Below are 24,147 nucleotides of genomic sequence, written 5' to 3' on the forward strand. Positions count from 1 at the left end.
ATTAATTTAAATCACCACTATAATCAGTATATGAATTTATAAACAACAGGTAGTTGCTGTTTATTTGGCGTGATAATTACACACACAGCTTGTATCTTTGCCGTACACATACAATGCCATGTATGTGTAAATATGCATTCACACTGTACATGTTCACACATGTTCTAACACTTAGTATCTACACATGAATTCATAAACCAAGCATTACATACCAGCTAATTGGGAAACTGAGGGAGCTGAAGTCTATTAGCAGGAACCTTGGAGCCGAGACGCAGACACACCTCCACTGGGTTTCTCTCGCTCTCTGTGTCTCTCCCTCTCTCTCTCAGGCATGGCTCTTATTAGGCACTGGCTCCTGCTTTATTGTCCACCGGTCCAAATTGAACAGCAACTGGTGTAAATTTACTTTTTTCCACCAACACAGAATCAAAGGAGCTTTTTTTTCTTCCTTTTTTTCTTTCTCCCTTTTTCTTTCTTTTGTAGTAAACCCGCCCTAATGTGTACCTGCCGTGGAGTTGATGTTTACCTGTATTGCAAATGAGGATTTGGCTTTCTCCTCTTTCACAGGGACGGGGGGAGCGAACTGCAGATTTAGGACTAACATCAGCAGTTTGCTTCTCCACCAGTAGCCAAATACTGCTGTTATGAATCAACAAAATGTAATGTCACGGACCATTTGGCAGCTTTTACTCGTCCAAGATGACTGATTTGGTAGATAAAGAAATAGCTAGACAATGTAATAGCTCTACATATCTATTAAAGCACTTTTGAGTAATGATAGCCAGCATTTCATTAAAGCACATTCGACATTGCTTTAAATATGGGCAAAAGTAAAAGTCTTGTCAGATGACTCACAGTGTGTATTTTTGCCTTTGTTGCTGCACTTTAACTCTCTGTGGTGTGTTTACTGACCAGTCAAGCCATGACTCCTGTTACTCACCTTTGCTAACAAGTACATCTATCTTACATCTGAGGGACTCCTGCTGAGCCCACCTGCCATCAGTTTGACTTACAACCGCTTTCATCGTTAAAAGAGAGTTAAACATACAGTTTCTTGGGCACAAGACAGCATTTTATATTTTTGTGCAGCAAATGAATCAGTAGAGGTTATGTCTTGATAAAAAAAATTCTTAACTGCAAAGTGAATTTAGTGTGAATTGCCCTTTTGGTAATATAATGCACATTTCTGTTAATTGTCATACAATTTCAGATAATTTAATTTAAAATATACCACTCAGAGGTTTTGACTTTTCTTATATTGTGCACTCCTCTGGATAATAAAAAGCCTCAGATATAAATAAAGCATACTTCGCACAAAGCAAAGTTAATTGCCCTTGACCCTGATACTCCCGTCATGGACATGGGCAGGAATGTGGAGGTGAAGAAGGGGGTGGGGGGTGGGGGGGGGGGGGGGGGGGGGGTGATACGACATGGGAAGGGAGGGCAGTCGTCACTCTAGCCGAGAGAGACAGTGGGACCGGAGTTACAGCTTTTCATTAACCTGGAAACCACCTAGTTACATGGTTCATGGGCTGTTCTCAGCTCACTTGGAGGTAACAAAGGGTGTCGGGCGGCACTTTCTGTAGGGGGGCTGTGCGCTCGGGGCACCCCATCTGAATCTGATCAGGTTCCCCCTCTCATTAGAGAGTCTCAATGAGCCCGCATTTCCCTTCATGTTGAGATCCTGTTACATGGAGCTCCACCCTTATAAACATGCATGCGCAAACATACTCACACACACATCTGAAACAGCTTCCCATCAACCCTTATGCTGTGCTTCCTTCCAGAGAATGAAACCACACCTTCCTCATGTCTGTGTCTGCCTAAGCAGCTTGTGTCACAGGGAAGCTATTTTTGCTTCTACAGTGCATACATGATCGGATGTGTTTGTTTTAATAAGGCCCCATATTTTTTAAGCAATCGCTCTGACGGAGCCACTCCTTCTTTCTATCTTGTCGCCCTCTGCACCAATTCTGCCTTTTTGCCATTCTAGTTTTTTGTATCCTCTCCTTACGTATTCCTTGTTTGTTCCTCTAAGTCTCTTTCTTTGTCCTCTAACTGCGCTTCATTCAACTTTTTAACCTTTTAAATACAAACGCTTTCTCGTGTTTTTGCATTCTTCTGTGGTTTCAGTTTTTCAGCAAACGTCTCAGTTAACCTGTTGTTGTTTAACCACTACGGTTGTTAATATAAACCTTATTACATAACTACTTCATCAATATCATGTGGAATCTATTGTTTAAACTTGCATCTTTTCTTCTGAATTTGTAGTTAGTTGAGCGATTATATAATGTTTTGTTTTAGATCCCTGTTGTACATGTTTAGAAGATTTGTATTGAATTGTGCAATTCTGTAAATTGTGTTGTATGACATGGCTGTCACTGCAAACCACTAAGCCTGCCAGTAGCTTGTTTCAAGCCTGATTAGAAAAACCTGGTACTAGCCCTCAATTGGGGCAGTATCCATGGAAACACTACCTTCATTTGGTCACAGCACGCATGAAACTTGCTGAGCTTGAAAGTGCTCTTTGATGAGGGCTTTGACAGATGACATCCAGGCTTTTTGGGCAACATGTGACAGCACTAAGGATAGTGAGAGGTTTCAGGCCTCCTCCCTCCACGTCTGTTTGCCCCCAACTGTTTGGTGAACCCCTGTGCACTTAAGGAGGAATCCCTGACACAACCCTCAAACAGCAGGGCACAAAGCAGTAGCAGTCTGATAGCTGATCTTTCCTTGTAAAGGAAAGGCAGGTCAGCGGTAGTCAAGCTGGCTTCTAATCCCCCCCAGCGCTCTCAGTCCGCAGGGCAAGGCTTCGCTCAACATGTAAAGCTAGACACATGCCGGGCGAATGCAGGATAAACTCAACTTAGTCAGTGCATTGCTTGAGTGAGTTAGTTGTGAGTCCAGTTCAAAAGGCAGAGAGCAATTCTTTTCATGGGCAGAGCAGAACTGCATATTTGGCAGGACTACAATATGAATAGTCATAGCCTAGTCACGCTCGCTTGCATTTCTCAATGGTGAAAAATGCAGTTCAACATAAGTGTTTGTAATATGGTTCATTAGACTGTTGTACTTACCAAGTCTGCCATCCTAATAACACACTATGAATAATTATTTATATGATTATGTTGATTATTTTTACTCATATTGAGCATAGCACAGGTTGAGGCAATCCTCAAAGTCAAGCTAAGCTAGCAATCATAGTTCATCTGGTATTGTAGAATAGTATTACTAATGCTAATAATAACTAATGCTATTCTGTATACTCAAATGGCAGTGGTAAAAATGGTAAATGGCCTGTATTTGTATAGTGCTTTACTAGTCCCTAAGGACCCCAAAGCGCTTTACACAACCAGTCATCCACCCATTCACACACATACATTCGTGATGGCAAACTACATTGTAGCCACAGCCACCCTGGGGCGCACTGACAGAGGCGAGGCTGCCAGACGCTGGCGCCACCGGGCCCTCTGACCACCACCAGTAGGCAACGGATGAAGTGTCTTGCCCAAGGACACAACGACCGAGACTGTCCAAGCCAGGGGTCAAACCGGCAACCTTCCGATTACAAGGCGAACTTCCAACTCTTGAGCCACGATCGCCCCGCAATCGCAATGCTCTACTTTAGTCTGTCTTCACTGCTTTCTCTGCAAGCAGCTTTGCAGCCCACCTTCATACCAACTCTTTCTTTTCATCCTGTGTATCTGTGTATATAGGTTGGCATCAATGCCTCCTCTCCTCTGTAACCTAGAGAGCTGTACTGCTGGTTTTCCTGCTTCAGGCTTTTTTTCCATTGATGCACTTTAAAGGGTGGGTAGAGACTACTAGAACAGCACAGAACCACCAAATATAAATTACTGCAAATGGAAATAATAATTTTCTTTCGCTAAAGCGGTCCTGACTGAAATGCGAACGATGTAGAAAGGCAGAAAGTAGGGGTGCGGTGGGTTGAGGAGGTGCATCGGTCAATACATCCCACGTTTATGCTGACAGTTCATTTTGTCACAGACCTGCAATTAACATTTGTGGTTTTGTTAACCGTAACCATAATCTTTCTCCTACCAAGTGTTTTAATGTGCCTAACTTATACCTTTGTTCATCATAACCACAGTTTTTCCAAAACCTGTGCAGTACTATACTAAACTTTCTGCAGATGCTGCAAAAATAGAGTAAAAAATCTTTTTTTTTAATTGATTTTGAAACATTATGAGATCCTTCTGTCTTTTATATGATGGGTGTTTGACTTTTTGATGGTGATTTTGTGTTATTTTTGATTTTTTGTAACTGTTGCTCCATTGTGACTTTATTGTATTGCACAGTGAAAAATAAAATTCATTAAAAAATCAAAAGGAGTTTAAGCAATACAATACAAGGCTCATGATCCTTCCTCTAACCTTCCTTTAAGTGCAACTTCACCTTCAAATAAGTTTGTCAGCTCTTGCGTTATATGTGGGCAGCTCTCCCAAGATGACGCCATCAATAAGTCCAAAAATAGTTCAGTGAAAAACAGTGACATATCCCTGAATATACCCTTCCTTCTGTCGAGCAGTTTTAATGAAAAACGTTTAAAATATCAAAGAACTAAGAACTGAAATGTTCCATCTCTTTTCAGGCAAGTCACTGCTTAGTCAAGCCAGATTTGTGTCATCGTGACATTGGTGACTTTTACATCAGTGTTTTTCACGGGTTTATTCAAACATGCCAAAACATCACAGAAAAATAGCTTATATTGTATGATCCTTACAGTCTGTTTGTCATCCTGTTTGGTTGCCTGGTTTTCTCATATTCAGCTGAAGGCACAACAGTTGCGCTCTTGGCGTTGCACCAGTTTGCAACTCAAGAACTTTTGTTTGTGTTGTTGTCCAGAAAGCTACATTTCTTCTTGGTTTCAAACCATACTCTTCTGAATGAAGTCTAGAGTTAGATCATCAAGTTCTTTGGCGTCCTTATTGGTACTCACCCCATATGTAAAATCATCCTACATCAATATGACTGTATTCATTCAGACTTTTTTTTGGAAGTGTTACAGAAACAATCCATTTAGGTTGACGGCTATTGTGGATTAAATGGAAATTTCGACAAACCGCTGACATGTTACATTTTGGTTGGATTAACAGAAAGGCATGCATGTCTGAAAGATGTTACTACCCACTTATTTTAACCTGACTTTCAACCATAAAAAAGCCCTTAAAAACCACACCCATAGTTTTACAGTTGTGACAGATGTTACTAGAGTTACACACAGCTGTTTGAGCTATAGCTAACAGTCATATGGATTATTATAGAAGTTTGTGTTATAGAGGTGCATGTAAAGAGCATATGGCCTGTCAGTGTTTGTAGTTGAGCACCTGTATTCATTATCAGTGAAGAGGTTCACATTCCAGTGCACTAATTACAGAGTAAAAACATAGAGGGCTTTGATTTCACTACACCCTCACTGTGCTGCAACCACACGGCTGCCCCCCTGCCGCACCATTTCAAAACTCAGACATACATGTCTGTGCATCCTTTATTTATTACTAAAGTTCCAGCCTCCCGCGAGAAGCTATTCCCACATTGGAGTCGCTCTTACACAACATTTCAAGCTCAGCACAAATTGTTGTTGCTTTGGAACAACTCGTAGTTGTTTGGCAGTTTCTTTACTCTCTAGATTGCCTCTTTTCTTTCAGTCATTAAATCTTTTAAATCCAATTAAATTGATATTTCGTACTAGTGCCTAAAGCGTAGGTATAAGTTTGTTCCCATTTTTTCATGCAGTGTTTAGGCAGATAGAGCCAAGCATGTTTACTGCACCGGACTACACAACGGTGTGTAATATGTAGTTGACATTGCTCTGAAAGTGATCTGGCCTGTGGGTGAGAAGAAGTCACTGCTCAAGCATTCCAGACTTATTTAAAAACCTTGGCATGATTTGGTTGTAACTTTCATAGGTCTGCATCACTGACTAGATCCATAATTCTTCATGTCACTCAAGCTCTTAAAATAACTGGATTTAAGCTAAAAGATCTGGATGGCGTCCAGTAAAAATTACTGTGGCCTGCACTTGCACAAAGCGTTATGCTTACTTCTTAGTCAGTGATACCAGATAAGGGCAGATAGCAGTTTGTCCAAGAAAGAGTTTAAGAGATATATGTGATGAAAAGAAAGTTGAAAGAAAAGCAACAGAGAAAGGTAACAGTATTCTTCTTTATCCACACGTGGCTGGGTGACTCTTTTTCAACAACTTTCTGATCAGTAAGTCTTTAAATAACAATATTACAAGCCCTGAGACAAACTGGCATCTACACCCTAAAACATCATGACACAAATGTTTAAACAAATGAAGAATGTAACAGCAAGATGACTGAATTTCTTGAAACAAGGCCTCTGTAGTTTAACCTCCTAAGACCCGAACTCTTCCACCGCATGCATTTTTAATTTCTCTTTGATATTTCGGCATATTGGGGCCCGATGAATGTAAAAACAAAGAATTACCAGATTTTTTTTTTTACCTTATTTTTGTTTTTAAGAAAAATAAGAGCCACATATGAGGATATTCGTTTAAAATTTTCATAGAACAGTAGCAGTATAATGTCCTCGTAAGTGGATATCAGGCCCTTATTGTGTAAAATTTAGTATTTTGGTCTAAATAACCCAAAATGTAATGTCAGGTCCTAGGAGGTTAAGTATGATTATTGGCAAATTCAGTCGAGACCTGAGCCAAGGCTGAGACATGTCATGTTGGTAGCTCATGGGAGTCTAAACAATGTTGCAGAAGTTCCCAACCGTGGCTTCTACTGTCCTCTCCTGGACTACTCTATGACTGATGAGATAATCAATCGAAAGACTAGTACCTTAATTATCGAAAAAGAGAGTTGGTCTAGTTTTAGCCATGATAAAAAAAAATAATATTGAGTTATAGTAACCTGAGTTTTTTTTCTTTGTTCTTAATTTGTACTTGAAGAACCTGCAAAAGAGGTTTTACTGTTTTACTTTTACTTTTATATGATGCCATAATTAAAACTGCACCATAGCGCCATAATTTCAGCTAACAGCAGTTGGCAGAGTTTAAAAGACTCTAGATTAAACACCCAAGAAATCCTTCCTGTTATGCAATCGTTTTCTGGAAATGGTGGTAAGACTGCTCATTTTTTCCACCTATCTGATCCACTTCTGCAGCAGTCACGTTCTAAATTTGCCACAGTCCACTCTAACACAGAGTTATCTCTTAGTCAAGCAGAAGTTTGTAATGCTCAAAGCATTTGAGGTCCCAGTCTTAGACTGGCCCTGCCTCATGGTGTTTTATGCAGCTTTTTTTCTTGCTCTTCTCCAGTAACACTGCCTGATCTCAGGTCACAAGGGTCACAGCATATGAGCAGACATCTGGACTAGCGAAACAGTCCCAACATCACCACTGGGATTCAGAGGAACCAGTTTTATCAGTGTGAGAGAGAATCCAGAATGACAGAAGGATTTTGTAGCCCCTTTAACAACCAGACTAACTTTTTTTCTGATATCCAGACTGCATGTATAATTTGGGATTTCCCAGATCCAGTGGGTGCTGGTGAAACCTAACCTGGCCTGGTCCAGATCAAACTCTGGCAGCCTGCCGTGTTGCAAGCACCAAAAGTTTATCACTTCCCTTGAGCTCCCATCTCACATCTTCTTCCCCTTTAATATTTTTTCCTATTCTGTTCTCCAAAGGTTTGTCTTTATATCCCTTCTGCTCCTATTCTCAGTTTTTCCTGTAACAGTTTTATTATAGATTTAATATATCAATTTTTTCTTTGCTCATTTCTTTATGGACAGGGCATAGATGAGTTGAAATCAAACTTAAGTGTGATACACCTTAATTTATGGTGCTTTTTAAATCGAACACACTATTTACTCTGTGGGACTAAGTCATCTCCGTTGTCAAAACAATAAGACGGGAGCCTTTTATTTTGGCTCTTTACCCTGATGCAAGACTGTATGGCTAAAGTCACAATTGAAGGAATTTGCCATGTTGGACCATTTATGTCGGAAATGTGGTCGTAACCTCATGTACCAATGCAATGGACTTTTACCATCTTTATGATCCTGCTCATTAAAATTAACTGTCTGGTTGTAAAAAATAGACTTCCCCTTTATGTTTCCTTCTGGATTGTCTTATGTACTTCAGATCTAACATGAGAAATTGCTCAACTTTCATTCCTCCCCCTTGTGATTCACTTCTTCTTTTTCTTCAATCATATTTTTTGTTTCTCTCCTTTTTTGTCAAAGCACTTGGCATTCCAAGAGAGAAGGCATGGGCAGATCAAGGCTCTCACTGTAGCAACCAGTCCAAATACGCAGCAAAACACATAAATCATAAAACATTCATACTTGGGGAAAATTGCACTATATGAAATACTACAGTATAATAGATAGGTATAGGTAACTGCCTGTTGTAGATTAGGTCATTACTTCTCTACTTAGTGTTTTAATTAAATGTCAGTCTGTCTGAACAGCTATAAATAAGAGTTTTTAAATAAATAGCAAGTCATCAAACTCATCCAGCTATTAATTTCTTTTAAGGGAATATCCATATCTCTTAAGAAAGGCTTTTAAATCTGCCCAGTCAAACCTATGCGCTTGAATCAACCTAGCAACCCCCTTCCTATAGGCTTTTTTTTTTTAACACAGTCTGTAGGTTCACCTCCACATCTCACCATCTATGAGATGACGGCCCATTTTGTCGGTGGCCCATTCAAGCCCATTACCACAAGGGTCTGGGAGCGGGCATAGCCTTGCTAAGCCCTGAAACACTCCTCTGCTATCCATAAAAATACAAAGAATGGGGCTCTATCCTTCTACTGCACATTCCTTTACCTTTTTGACATCTTTGTGGATGCCTGACATTTGTGCTTTTATAGGTATTGGAGGTCAGGTGGACGAGGTCTTTCGTATTATTTAAACAAGAGTGCTTGTCTCGTTTGTAGAATCACCAACCTGCCCTCGCCTTCACCCTCTCCCGGGTAGCTCTGGGCCTATAAAGCACAAGTACAGAGAGAGTAGGATGTGGGTGAAGAACAAATGGGGGAGCCTTGATGAACTTGCAGATTTCATCACCTCTTGGTATACTGTATCTCCATTAGCTTTCACTGATGATTGAAGAAGATGCTCCAAGCAGTGTGTTTTAAAGAAGCCCCAGGGTTTTCCTTGGGTCTTCCGTCTGTAGAGTTTATGACTTGCAGGGCTGACTCCAAGGCCAAGCAAATCTGCCAGAGCAATATAAAGGATATCTTTTGCTCTTCTTCAGCCAACCAGTATATCTTTGTATTCACTGAGGCCGTGTTAACAGAAACTAGAGCTTTTTGTCTGCACAAATCCCCCCAAACAGGACATCCACTCACAACCAACTGAAGCTTTGGGTCTTGTTTTCTACAACTGGTTGCTGTGAAAAGCAACACAAGCAGTTTCCTAGCCAGGGGCCTGACAGTTCCCCTGCTGCCATAAGTTCTTATATTCATCCCTATTATCTTCTACTCCCTGGGCCTTTCTGCTTGGTCCCTGGCTTTTATGACAGGGTAGAAGAGGGCCATGAGGAAATGAGGTGACCCCGGGGTTACGAGTGGAGTCAGGGGGCTGGAACTGGACCACGGCATTGCCAACCTCACTCTCTTAGGGCCAGTTCGGGTCGAAGTAGGGCAAGCAAAGGAGACAGGGGGAGACTGAGGACAGAGTGCCTTCCATCCTTGACCCCTTCATCATATGACTCTAATTAAGCCAGATTTGAATTTGTTTACAAGCCCCTGTGGTCTTAAATCTTCTTGGTCTTTGCCTCCTCCCAGTACCCCCTGTTTCACCATCATCTCATACCTTGAGTCCTTCTTTTCTTCTTGTCTTTAATATGGTGTCAGACATCTATTTATTATCCTGTTTTTACTAGTTTTCAGGAACCAGTTACAAGCTATTTGGGAATCCACCAAATAGGATTTGAGGGACACCCCTCTAAGATGTTAATCTGTTAGTGATATGAAAGGCCGCTCACCCCACTAAACTTCCCCTCCACTGGAACCTGGGGGCTCTTTATGGCCCCATCAGGCACCCGCGTGGACGACTTACTGCTGACCTTGTGACCTAGAAGTTGAAGCCATATGAGGAGGGAATCTTTCTCTTGTCCCATTACTGCCTGCTTTTTTTACTCGTGTCTCCTGCTTCGCTCCTCAGAATTGCTAATGTTATTTAAGATCTTCAAGTTAGATTTTGTCATCTTGTTAAACACAGTTGTCATCATCTCATTTCACATATAAGACGTTAGTTATTTCATCATGTTTTCTCTAATTCCAAGGCATACAGTGGTGTTAAATGAGGAGTCTTAAATGAGTACCTGAAGCTCTTTACCACTAACAAGCATGATTTCTATTCATTCTTTCAAGATTTACACACAGCTCACCAGACTTTATTAGAGAGGTACCTGCATGTTTGCTGTACAACAAAAAGTCACTCGACTGGCTCCATCGTATTAAAAATTTACACGTAACTCAAGAGCTGTTACTATAGGCTTGCTGGCATGTTAGTACCTGAAATGCTTTGTGCAAAAGGCCTGGTCCTGGTGTGTTGCATGGTTAATTGGATCAGTTGGGTTAAATAAATGTTTAAGTTCTCTCCTGCACTGAGTGGAAGGAGCCTCTCATCATAGTGGAGGAGGGAAAAAAGAGAGGGAAGAAAATAGAGGGAAAACAAGCTCAAATTTGTGCTTTTGAAGCCATGTCGGAGTATAGCCTACACAGGAAATGAGGATAGAAATTAAAAGAAACCAACATCTAGCTATGATAACAGTCCCTATGCAGAGATAACATAAGTTGATGGAGCTGATGATCATAATATTTAAAGTAACTGAATTTTTAATCAGAAATTTCTTGTTGCAGGTTTCAGATCCAAAGAGGCACCACTGACCCCACCAGCTACAAGAGCCTGGGTCACTGCTTCCGGACAATTTTCCAGAGTGAAGGGTAGGTTATCCTCAGTAGTGATTCAAAATAACACGGGAAGCCACTCATGAGTCTTTCTGTTTTCCTGCACATGAAAAACACAAAGGTTGATAGTGCCATTATTTGCCTATGCTTATTAAATTCATTTCTTTTTAATAGTTCCTTGAGGGGCAAAAGTCAAGCACAAACTCAATGAATGCATCTTTATTACAACAACCTAGAACAATAAAATGTACTGTGACATCAAGGCAAAACTTTAAGTTGGCCACCAAAAACTTGGTGTTTGCTTATGCTGTTGTGTCCATAGGTATGCTATGCTTTTTATGTCTTTAATTCTTAGGAAAAGCTACTGTTGCTGTCATACTAACAGCATATCAGGGAGAAAAGTATGTAGTCAGCTATGCTGTGAGTGACATTTCTTCCAAACATGCTGCTTTATTTAAATGTAACCAAAAGTTATGTGGTTTGGTGGCTATAAGGATGTGAGCATTACAGTTTGGCTTCCTTAAAAATGGCTGATGTGTCTGTCAGCCTCCAAAAATATCCTGCAGCAAACCACTGAACATACCTTATTATACGCTGTATCTCGTACAGGATACGAGTAGACTAACTAAAGACAGCCATCCTGCCATGCTCCCTCCTCGTCTGCCTGCCCTGTCACAGGTCTGTGAGATAGAGCAGGCGTAGGAGAAAGTGTTTGCCACTCGCTCTGTTTACGATGAGCCGACAGCTTTACTGCGGATATAAAGTTGATCTGCTGCAAGGTGTGAGTGAGCGCAAGGCAAGAGGCTGGCTAGTGACAGTTAGAAATCCTCAGTTGGCTGGAGTTCAACACACACACTTATGCTGTTACAGTAGCCATGCCCTCTTCACCCCATACGCATGCTGACAGTGTGACATTTAACGCTTCTTTGCCTACTTTTTGGGTGTGTCCTGCGGGACTAACCTTGTACGAATTTCCAGAGAATTCTTTTGGCACATAAAATGGTTGACATAAAGCGTGGCGTTCACAATATCAACTTAAGCTTTTGAGTGCTGTTTGAGTGTGATCTCATCTAACAAAGTCGAGACGTGCCGCAGAATCACTGAATACGGAAGATCCACTTCCTTGTCGACCAATTATCATTAACAGTATATTTTTGCTGAGTATGTAATCACTCCCCAGTAGCACATTGAGGATTACCTACAGGCCAAACCACTTAGTTATAATTTATATAAATAATGTTAGGCCCCACTGTTGTAGAATTATTATTAAAAATAAACTTCTCCCGTCAGCTCATGGCAGAACAGGGCCAACACCAGACCTCTCTCTCACTCTCTCTCTCCCTCTTTGAGGCGGTGAGGGAGGAAACCTGAGCTCTAAAGTTGAGCTCAGTGACTAAGCTGAAGAAAGACACAAGCCTGGACACAATAGCTGCACCTATAGTATTTAATTTCATATACAAGGAGATGCACGTGAATGCTTAACACGAATTAAGAGTTATATCTGTTAAAATTTTACATTTGCCATCTCTGAAATATAGCATGAAATCCTGTAGCTGTGCTCATAAGTGTGTGACCGTGTGAACTACACTCACTAACACTTGGTTGTGTATTGCCTTACAGTCTGCACTTCTTTCTTTTTTTGCATGTGGGTGCAGCAGCGTGAGCATGTGTTAAGTGTTTCCGTCTGGAGGCAAACAAAAAGACTCTATTCTCTAGCATTCTTTGCTAGTGTGGTATCCAGAGACTGGGTCGGGACCCAAAGCGCGGCCATGGTTATATTAAAAGGGTCCATGCATTACATGAGAACGGTGGAAATACTGAAGATGAGTGACTAATGCCTGGAACTAACACTGTAGGGTTGAGGGATGTGGGGTTGAATCCAGCTGGGACCACCCATGCAAAAAATATGTATACATTCGTGGTAGTGTGAAGAAGAGCAGATACGATTATGATGATCCAGATCATGTATGAAATGCGACGGTGAAAGGAATAGGTTAAAGGAATATTTGGCATTTTTGGAAACATGCATAACTGGGATCTCTGAAGGGAAATTAAGTTTTATAGCTTATAAAGGAAAGATAGTCCAAGATTATTAGTGAGCTTTTGATGGAGATATAGTAAGGAGGTAAAGAGACATTGTCAAGGCCAGCTGCTTTCTTCTGTTTTTAGTTTTGATCCTAAACTGACCTACTTGCATTGCATTTATAAAGGAAAATACACATATATCTAATCCTCAATTCTATTTATATAGTGCCAAATCCCAACAAGAGTTGCCTCAAGGTGCTTTATAATGAAAGGTAAAGACCCAATAATACTAGAAAGAAAACCCTCAAAATCATACGATCAACTATGAGGAAACATTTGGCAACAGTGGGAAGGAAAAACTCCCTTTTAAGTGGAAGAAACATGAACCAGGCTTAGGGTGGGGCAGCCGTCTGCCGCGACCGGTAAGGGGTGAGCAGAGGGAGTCAGGACAAAAGACACAATGTGGAAGAAAGCCAGAGATGAATAAAAACTAATGATTCAGAATCAAAGCAAGAAAGAACAGTATACTGTTAAACTACTGTTAAACCTACTTATCTTACAGACTGTGCTAGATTAATCCAAATCTCAAACCCCTGACAACCACAACATGTGCTATAGCGTCCTTTTGTTACAGCAGGTAAAAGTGTTTATCGTACAATCTCTTACGTCAGTAACACAGGGTTTTTTTTATTCTAGTTATAGCTATTCGTGACTTAGGTGACATCTAAGTTGCATAAACGGAAGCAGTTTTGGTGGATTTAATCCTGGCCACTGGGAATTCTGTTATTTAGTTCCTGTTAGGAGCAATGTCAAGTTTTAACAGGCACTAGGAAATGCTAAAATATTCTCTGTGCAACATTTTTCAGTTTCCTCAAAGACTGTGAAAATAAAATGTGTGTTCCAAAATGTAAATCGCAGCAACTTTCCAGGTTTGCACATTTTCACTGTTACGCTATTTTTGTCTGTTTTTATTTCTGTCACTGGTATCGCTGTTAGTGGATTTATTTAGTTGGTCTTTTTTGTGTAGTTGTGTCACTGACACGCTTCTCTCCAGATGGATGAAGGCTGTTAAAAAAGGAAAGGTTTATGAAAATGAAAGCCAAATTACACACACAAGCATACAAGTACACCCAACTAATGCTGGGATATACACATCCCTCATCCCTCGCTCTGTGTCAGGAGGCCATTTGTTTAGGAAAGACAAAAAGGGACTTAGTGTGTACTTTACATTGGCAATCAAATAAGGATTCAAATGATGGCCACTCACTAGAGGCCATATTTGTTCTGTAACAAATTTCACTCCTCCTTCATCACCTGGTGGCTCCCCAGCCTGACCACACCCGGGAAATCTGTGGCCACCATTTGCATGGACAAAGAGAGGAGAGGGAAAGGCCTTCCGTCTGACTGAAATAACTTGTTTACACAAACCATATAAGAGATTCATTTTTGGCTTCCAGGCAGCATTTTGCTCAGCGATAATCCCTTGCTCTGGCATGATAATGCGAGCTCAATTACCCAGACCCAGCGCTGCTTGTGTAGCTTCAGGTGTTGATCAAATAGGCTGGATCACCTGATGAAAAGTCTTTTGATAATTAGTTGTGGTTTGCTGCTGTTTTTGCTAGGCGCCCTCGCCGCTGTGGATTCTGTGCAAGCGTAATCGCCTGTCGGTCTCAGGTTATAGTCAGTGGAAATGTGTTCCAGCAGCAAAAATATTTACACTTGTACCCAATCAACCAAGATCATCTCTGTTGACTTTTAGAGAATGTTGCCACAACAGAGCTGGTGCTGCTGTTCACAGGATACAGTCGGCCACGCCATGTTGTCCTCTTTGACTTGTATTCAATATCAGTTTGCCCTCTCTGATAGTTTCGCTTTCCCTTCGCCACAACAAATATTTAATGACCATGTGTACATTTACAGAATATTGTTATCTATTATTTTTTATTTTTAGATAAAGAAATTATTTTTGGTAATAAGGCTACTTTTTATTTGTCAGTAAACTCCTTGGAAAGGCCTAAAAGATTAGTTTTTGACTCCTTAGTCCCATTAATTGCTGTCAGGGTGGTGTGTTTGTTTAGATGACAAATGGGGGGGAGGCTAGATGATTTCCTGAAACAACTGAGAAATACCGAGTAAATCGTGTCTTTTCTCTGAACCTTTTTTTTTTTAGCTGTGCATCAACCCACATTTGGAGCCTCTACTTGAGTCTCTATCTGCAGGTCGAGAAAGAGAAATTCTTATTTTGTAGCATAGCAAAGACTTTGTAATATTAGCCTTGAGTTTTAGAAGTAAATCTTCAGAACGCCATCAGGTTTCTGGTAACTATTCCTTCAAAATGACTTGTATTCCACATTGTAATGAAGGGCATGTCATAATGTGCATCTCTGATTCACTGATGTGTGTTTTCACTTTTCGAGGTTAGAGCTGGCACAGATAACTAGCCACGGAATATTTATTTTGTTTTGTATTTTATTTTTTTTTTAAAGAAAAGAAAACAGCTGAATGAAACTTTTTTTATTAAGGCCATCTTGCAGTTTCACAATAACCACTGATGTCATTTGAAAGTGTTCTTTCAAGAAGGTAGCAACAAAAAAATTGAACAGAGGAAGCTTTGAAACGTTGTGATCGAAGAGCATATTTTGCATTTTCCATGAATGGAATTTGTATCATGGAAAATATCTCAATGGTAAATAAACAAGGAAGCGGGAAATCTAAAAAGCTTGTGATGGGTGGTGACCACAAAAGAATGTAGTTTTTCCATAGCAACACGTTTGTTATGTGTTTACACATCGTTGCCCTGAGCTTTGCACGGCAATTAAACAAAATATTTATTGAAATATTTATCGCAATTACACATGCATAACCCCATCTTCAGATTGATTGATTTATTATGGATAAAAATGTCCTGCCCTGTCCTGTCCTTTATACTGATAGTATAAGAGTAGTGGCCTCTGCTGCTTCCCTTCTTTGAAGATTTAAACCTGTTTTACCTGTTTTAATTCAAGACAGTCCCCTTAAAACAACATTTAGGAATGATAATAGTGGAGGAGAGGTAGCTGTTGCCAGGAACAGTTTGCTATCAACACAAAAGCTAATGACTCAAAGTATCCGATGCTTCAGATGTGCTGCGTTTTAGACCTGGAGCCTGTGGCACACGTGGTAAAGTTTGACAAAAACAACATATTACAACTAGTAAGAAAAAGTTAAAGTATGTCAATCTGGCCCCATTAGTGTAAACTAGACCAGTTCAAACAAATGTCCTAAATGTTCTAACATGTTTTGACCTAACTGAAGGCTGTGGGAAATGCATGTGTGTGCACTTCTGAATGTATACGAAACATGCAGTGTGCAAAACAAAGCCTACTACTGTCCTCTTGCATGTGTACATCAAAAACCAGTCAGACATTCGTGTGAATCTATATATGTGCTCTTTTGTTACTTTTCCATCAGCCGTTAACATACCTCACCTGGTTACAAAGGGGCATTTACCTATGAGAGGATAACTCAGCTTATATCCAAGAATCTGAGTGAATCTGAACACAGCATGGAAAGGTTAAGAAGAGATTTGTATATAATTCAAAAAAAGCACCCAATAAGTGTGTTAATGACTAATTTAACAATCTGTTCATTTAGTTTGTGAAGGCATTACATAAAATTCGCTTTTCCAAAATATAGCCTGTGTTCCATGTAGGTACACATCTCAATATGAATAACTCACTGTATCATTTTATTATTTTTCCTGGCTCTGACTCTGCCTTAAATCATGGCTGGATGTATGATCGAGCACAGGCAAACGACCAAATTGACTAAAATTATACAGCTACTGCTTCTGAAATATCCAACATATCAAATACTGAAAAAACACCCTTAAATCATTTCCTCAGCATATTCATGTAGAACATGTTTACCAGGGTTTGTGGTTTGAAAGTATATCTGAAAATGTGCCTTGCTGAATAAGGAGGAAGAGAAAATGTCACGCCAATCCCTTTGTGATTTTTAAACCTTTATATAAACCTTAAACAGGAATTCTGCACATTGTATGAATTCCTTAACTCAAATTTGACTAGCAAGTCACTGCGACATCACGCAAAGCCAAGTCTTTATCAAGCATGCATAGCCCTGAATAGTGGATTAAAGCTTCTTGATGCAAGGCGACAGTGCTGTCCACTGCACCACGCTGCCTTGTGACGTTCATTGGCTTCCACTTATTTCCATACAATATGAAAATCAGTGAGCAGCCATTTGAAACTTGTCTTGGAACATGGCAAAATGCATAACTAAAACTTCCTAAATCCTATGCAATCTGTACTTTGTATCCCAAGTTAGAGTTGCTGTGGTGTTGAGCTGTATTGCATTACAACGATGAATAATAAGTTGATGTAAAGTTATCAGTGTATTAGAGGATATTTCAGCAGCAGTTTGGTTGATCCGATGTACGTGTAGTGTTGATACACTACACGTACAATGTAAAAGTAAACTAACATTTTACCAAAACTTAAGTCGAATTCAGTGCCAGAGAGGGGCAGGGATAGCTCATTAGGTAGAGTGGTGGCCCCATGATCGGAAGGTCGGGGGTTCGACTCCACTGAACGGCTACCCTGAGGTACCCCTGAGCAAGGTACCGTCCCTGCACACTGCTCCCCGGGCGCTGCACTGGTGGCTGCCCACTGCTTCACTGGGTGCATGGGTTAAATGCAGAGGAACTATTTCCCTATGGGGACTAACACACACACTTTACACTTTACAGAGAAACATTTTATTTCCTCTTTCTACAGAGTATTTGGATTCTACAAGGGAATCCTACCTCCTATTCTGGCAGAGACACCAAAGAGAGCAGTCAAGGTGAGACAAAGGACATGGCCGTTTGTTCACTGATGGCCGCAGAGCTTCTCGGCATATGATGCAACGCTCAGGATCTGGTTTCTTGGCAAACTGCTTCACTCCCATATGAAAACACTCAAACCACAATCGTTCTAACATGGTACACACGTGTTGATTAAACACATGACGCCCTCTGCCATGTCTGCCTCCTCAGCCACTCCTGTTCATTCTGTTGGTCTTCCAAATATTGACTTACAAGCATTTGAAAGAAAGCCATCTCTTGAGAGCCATCTTTGGATATTTGTAATGAGGTTTAGCATTTGGAGCTAACGTGTAATGGGGTGACAGGGATTGGGGTGAGCGGGGGGTTGGGTGGCGCAGAGGGCCCTGATGCTTGGCATAGAACACCTCTGTAATGAGATGCTGGAAACAAGGATGTGTGAACTTTAAAAGTAAGCACTCACACTGAGAAGATGGGGTAATCACTCACATTGAGAACAAAGCTAGGTGGTGAGAAATGTCTGGAGCCAGAAAACAAATTAAAGCTCCGATTAAAACAGTCTTGCTGGCATTTTGCCCTTGGTCAAATAAACAGATCCGTGGATCTGTCTGCTTTTGAGACTTTTGTCTTTCCACAAAGATCAAGGTCTGAAATTCAAAGCGTACCGTCATTTCATGTTCGTTTACTAAATACATGCAATCTTCATGTAGTTCCCCCTTTCCTTTTGTGTGTTTTTAAGGTAGCTTTCTTTATGTACACCATATGTGGGTGTGTATGTGTGCACAGATGTCACTTTCTGACAGCGCTTTTATCCTGATCTTTCCCACTGCAGTTTTTCACCTTTGAGCAGTACAAGAAGTTGCTGAATTTGACCCCTTTGTCTCCCGGTGTGGTGAGTCTTCCATCCAGGGACACCTGAATACACTCTCACTTGAAAAAAGAAATACGCACGCACACCGGATTTGGAATAATGTTTTAGAGTATAAAAACAGCTCACCTGCCAAAGGCTTTTAAAACAAAGACAAATGCCAAGAATAATTTTGCCAGGCAAATGAATTAATAAAAATGTAAATGTCCTTGTTAACATTTCATTTTCAGTGCTGTTTCATGTAAAACTTTTAGTAATGAAGGAATAGGTTTAGAAGGGAAATTCTTACTCATTTTGTGTTTTTTATCTTGGTCACACATTGGACAAGATAAACATGAAATGATTTCCAGAGCTTAAATTAATACTGTTGGCATAGTGCGAGCAATTCAGCACACATTTAGTCATTTATGTAGCTGTCAATGTCATTTTTAGAACTTCTGAAACAAACCCTGAATGTTCCACTTTCACCTCAGTTTAGCATTTAAATGTATGAAGCAACATTTATATGTAGTTGGCACTCAGTTTGGGACATCAGCTGTGATCAGTGTGGCACTAATGACTCCATGTCTCTGGCTGAACCTTTGCTTTTATGAGCTTCATTCCCAGCAACAGAGCAGCCACAAAAACTACAAGCGTTTGTTCGGTGCTGCTACGTATGTGTTAATCCAGTATAACTGGCAGCTTATTAGAAGGCTTTTTTAAAATTACACAAGTAATAATTACTTTGTTTTCATTTCATTGACTCACACTGTGTGAGAATCTATTCAGATTTTTTTTTAAATTGAAGATAGGAAGGAGCTAAATGTTGCATAACAGCAACAGTTACCATAAGACTACGGTGCAGACTTAACATTGGGCAGGTGCTGCGTTTTGCCCATGCTGTATGTTGTGTTAATATAAAAGACAACCCAAATCTGTAACCTGGAGTCACAACAGCAATCATAGTGCTTGCACTCGGTATAATCCTGGAATCTGCAGTCTGGTTTGTCCATTGACAATTTGATTAATGCTTATTCAAACAAAATGAGTGTGCCCCTTCACTGCTGACACAGACGAAAAATCACTTTGCAATTCTACAATGAATGTAAAGCAAGTAGAAAAGCTATGGCGGTAACAATACTGCCTGTCTGCTGTGACATTCAGTCATTTTTAAATAAGCTCAGCCATATGGGAAGTCAGACCTTACAATTTAAAACAGCAAAAGGAGTCCAGCAAAGTTTGTGACATGCTAGTGATCTAAAGGTTGAATTCATAACAACTGAGACAGCTGATCAGATAATATCGTTTACCCAACCTCAACTGCACGTCCAACAGCAACTAATCCCAATTCGAGAAAAAAGGCAGTTAAAAATCAGTGTATTAAAATTTCAAGTTCCCATTTAGTTAACTTTAATCACGTTATTTTATCGCAGCGTGGCTACACTGGGACAACCCACTGGGATTATATCGTTTATATAGTAGCACCTTTTTCTCTTCATCCCCAAGTTAAGCAGGTGGGATTCTTTATAGCCTGGACATAAACACAGATTGCCTCTTAAATTAAGATGAACCCACAAAACTTCATAGTCACCACTCCTTTCAAACCCCGATGTTTGGAAGTAGAGCCAAAATAGTCTAATATTTAACACAGTACTTTAAAACCAACTTGACCAACTTGCTTGGCGGTTGTTAATTCTGGAGACTGGCTACACCACAGGCCATGAGGTAAGAAGAGGTTTCATCCTTCTTGAGTAATTGATTTTCTGTTATATTGAGTCAGAGTTTTAAGCTAGAAAGATTTGTATTGGTGGGGTGTGGTCACCGCACACCACCTATTCAGGTGGCAGCCAAGTGTCAGCCATGATGGATGGCTTACCTGTAGCTCAGTGTCAAAGCCGCCCCAGCGTGGAGAATATCCTCATCTTGTTTTTACAGCCATTTCTGGAGTAATGTTTACCTGTCCCATTCATCATGCCCTCTTCCCACTCTTCTTATGCCTCCTTCTGACTATCTTCTTTCCACCCCTTCCTCTTCCTCAAGTACCTCTAACCCCATTCCCCCCAGAGGCCCTCGCATATCAAGTACTGTAATCACATCAGATCATTAGTGCAAGTGAATTACAGATTGGTTGTGAATGGTGCTCTCTTCCCCCCTATTCAGCATGGCACAGCTGAATGCCTTCACTCTGATTAATGAGGACACACACAGTAATAATACAAATAAGGAATTAAAACGTGGCTCGCTGGCTGTGTAAACATCGCGAGGCATTTCTGAGAGGATGGGTCCCGGGGCTCTGACAGCAGGATAAAGAGGCAGGAAGAGTAATGAGCTATAGACACGTTCTTGACATGTTCCCATTACGCCTCGCTCTGAGCACGCATGCACGCACACATGTACACACACACACATGTACACACACACTTAGATGCAGAAATAGACAGACCAATGTAAGTACATGCAGTGTTGCAACAGCCAGTTGTATAAAATCGGTGCTACATTAGTGCATGTTGATTGTGATGAGATGAATGAAAGCAGAAAATAATTTTTTGGCTTCTTCAGTGCAAGTTTGTTACCTTGCTCACATTCCTACTTTCTACTCACCTTCCTCTCATTCCCATCTGTCATCTGGCTTCTGTCTGATGATAAACACAGGCGTCTTAAAGCATTTGTCAAGAAGTAACAATGATGGCTGTGACGAATACATATTTTAGACAAGACAAAAAGACTCAGGTTTCTGGAAATGAAATAACAACGGCAGCTCTTGTAACCCGGACACGTTGTCACTCTTCATTGTCTTCATCAGTTTATCTAGTTTGCTCTGTCTCTACCCAAATATTATCTCCACATTCTGAGTCCTAAATCACGTCCAACTCCCCTTTAGGCGCTGTCTGCAGCAGGGCTTGGTTCTGGCTTGACTGAGGCTTTAGTGATCAATCCATTCGAGGTGGTGAAAGTCAGTCTCCAGGCCAACAGGGATTCCTTCAAAGAGGTTGACTGAAATCAAATATTGTCATAATGTGTAAAATATTGGTAATCTACACATCTTTCCATAGAAATCTGCTCACATGTGTTTCTTTCGAATTCAATCTTTCCAATACAGCAACCCTCCTCCTTTGCCCAAGCAAGACGGATAATTAAGTCAGACGGCTTTGGACTGAGGGGCCTTAATAAAGGATTAACATCAACACTGGGGCGCCATGGAGTTTTCAACATGATCTACTTTGGCTTCTACTTCAATGTCAAGGACGCTATTCCTACCAACCCGGTAATATGCGAATCATAATCTATGATCACACACTTACTTGTTTTGGGGTTTTTTTCCAAACCACTTTAACCTTGCTTTGACATTGGTAACCTTGACTACACCTAGTTTTTTTGCTATCCATAGGCTATGTGATATGCATGTGTGCCAACAACCTTGCCACAGGGAAATACCAAATGTATTTAACAGTATTATTAGTTAGCCTGACTGGCATGGAGGGAAGGAAGCAAAAATCAGAGAGGACTTGTAAGATCAGCCCCACTAATACCTCTTCTGTTTGCTCTTCATAACATCCTCAAAGTTTCAGATTACACATCCGGCAGTTCCTGATGGCCCAAACAAAAGTTAATTTTGTTTAATGGAAACGTTACCATACGCCAGTTCCACATGTGCAAACTGGAGCATTAGATTAACTCCAATGAACTAATTGGAAGCAGACAACTGTACTATTTTCAAGAGGAGGGTTACAGTGGGAGGCCAGGCTCTGCTAAATTTTCAACATTTTTCCAATGACGCATGATGTACAGAAAACCAAGTGGTCATCTTCTGTGAATGATAATTATGTGGCTGGATGACTCAAATAGCTCCCTTCTTAGATTGTGGCAGTTGCTTTTTGGGAATTATCCGTCTCGATGCACATTGATGGAGCGATCCTGTTTGTTAGATGCTAACAGTGGCCATTGTCGAGACAGCAAAAGCAGAAATATTGCGGACGTTGTGCAATTCACAGGCTGAGCTGATAGTGGTGTTTCTTCAAAGGCCTTGTGTCAGCAACATGAGCAATGAGCTTGCAACTCAAACTTGTCTGCAGTCGAATTCAGACTGTCGAGTCCAGGTTTCTCTCATGTGGCCTTTTGACTAACAGAGGAGGCAGATAGCACACTGCCATCATTCACAAGTGAATGTGTGAGGAGATGTTTGCTTAAGGCTGTTAGGAAGTGGGTTGATGGGTGTACTTAGGCCACAGTTACGTTGCCCCCTTCTCCACATCCCACTTGAAAAAAAATAGAAAAAGTGGGATTAGCTGTTGATTTACCACGGCTCTCAGGGTGTCCAGCCGCTTGAGAAAGGCCTGGACCAGAGAGGCTGCTGTCATTTGTAAAAATATCCTGGCCAATTAGCTGTCAGAGCTCTCTGAGTCTGGGCTTCTTTGGTACAGTAATACCCCTGTGCCGAGTCACAGCCCAATTACCCAAATTGTCCCCATATGCCTCCCCAGTCTGCCTGCATGAACCCTGTTTATAAATCCTCTGTCTTGGCTCCCCGGTGAACATGTGCTTCTGCTCAGCCAATCAGAATGCTGCACTGCAGTCAGGAAGCACTAATCTGCCCCCCGCTACCATAAAATGATCAGGGCTTTCATGCAAGCTTTGCAATCATATGCACAAGTCCCCTCATGCTCTCCCCCACATTCGCTCATAGACGTAGACACATAATGTCTCAGCGCTGACTTTGTCAACTCCCTGTCACTACTTTCCTTTTTATTTCCAAAAGCTCTATTTGCTGTTTATGTTTTATGGGACCAAATTTAACCCTGTGGTTCACACTTTAAAAATATAAGTGTCACCCTTAAAAAGGCATACCTAATTTTATCTCCTCCTTTTTCAGGACCCTACCCTAGAGTTCCTGCGCAAGTTTACCATCGGCCTGTTGTCTGGGACCATCTCCTCCTGTGTGAATATTCCCTTCGATGTAGCCAAGAGCCGGATCCAGGGCCCCCAGCCAGTGCCAGGAGAGATCAAGTACCGCACCTGCTTCCAGACCATGGCACTAGTGTACCGCGAAGAGGGGTATGGACAAATGTGGGAGGAGAAAAACAGGGGATGTTCGGGACAAAAGCTGGAATGCTGATTCATTCAAGAATTAATGAGCCACTTTGTCTGTTTTGTTAGCAGTCGATAGTTGGTTATCTGCCAAACTGGCTGTCAGAGAAGACAAATGTACCAGCTGGAGCTACAAGTTAGCAGGGTTTGATTGTGTGGAGTGACTTTCCTACACTAAATACAGCAAAAAAGCACGAATAGCTTCATGCAAAACTGTGATCCAGTGAATGGAAACTAAATAATGATGTTAGATTCTGGGCTGTATTCCCCATGAGTACGATCATACATTTCTGCAGCCTGTCAGTTGTTTAGTAAATGTTAACATATTTTCATGCCTCAAAGAATGACAGCTCTAAATGGAAGCTTCAAGGAAAGATGTATGTTATGCTAGCAATTGCCTCAGGCTTTCCACTTTCCCCCATGCTGCTCCGCTAGACAAGGGCCAGCGA

At 41.0% G+C, this 24,147-nt stretch overlaps 1 protein-coding gene across 1 annotated transcript in view; it reads left to right on the plus strand.

Annotated features, from left to right (window-relative positions):
• Nucleotides 1-24,147, plus strand: part of slc25a21 (solute carrier family 25 member 21) — an 85,083-nt gene that overhangs the window by 57,935 nt on the left and 3,001 nt on the right. Inside the window, exons 4-9 of the mRNA XM_026153008.2 lie at nucleotides 10,872-10,955; nucleotides 17,720-17,786; nucleotides 18,599-18,658; nucleotides 21,495-21,602; nucleotides 21,714-21,878; nucleotides 23,484-23,665. Coding sequence (XP_026008793.1) covers nucleotides 10,872-10,955; nucleotides 17,720-17,786; nucleotides 18,599-18,658; nucleotides 21,495-21,602; nucleotides 21,714-21,878; nucleotides 23,484-23,665 — 666 coding nt within the window. The remainder of the gene's footprint in view (nucleotides 1-10,871; nucleotides 10,956-17,719; nucleotides 17,787-18,598; nucleotides 18,659-21,494; nucleotides 21,603-21,713; nucleotides 21,879-23,483; nucleotides 23,666-24,147) is intronic.

Source organism: Astatotilapia calliptera, chromosome 19, assembly GCF_964374335.1.
Source record: "Astatotilapia calliptera chromosome 19, fAstCal68.1, whole genome shotgun sequence".
In the NCBI taxonomy this organism is placed as follows: Eukaryota; Metazoa; Chordata; class Actinopteri; order Cichliformes; family Cichlidae; genus Astatotilapia; species Astatotilapia calliptera.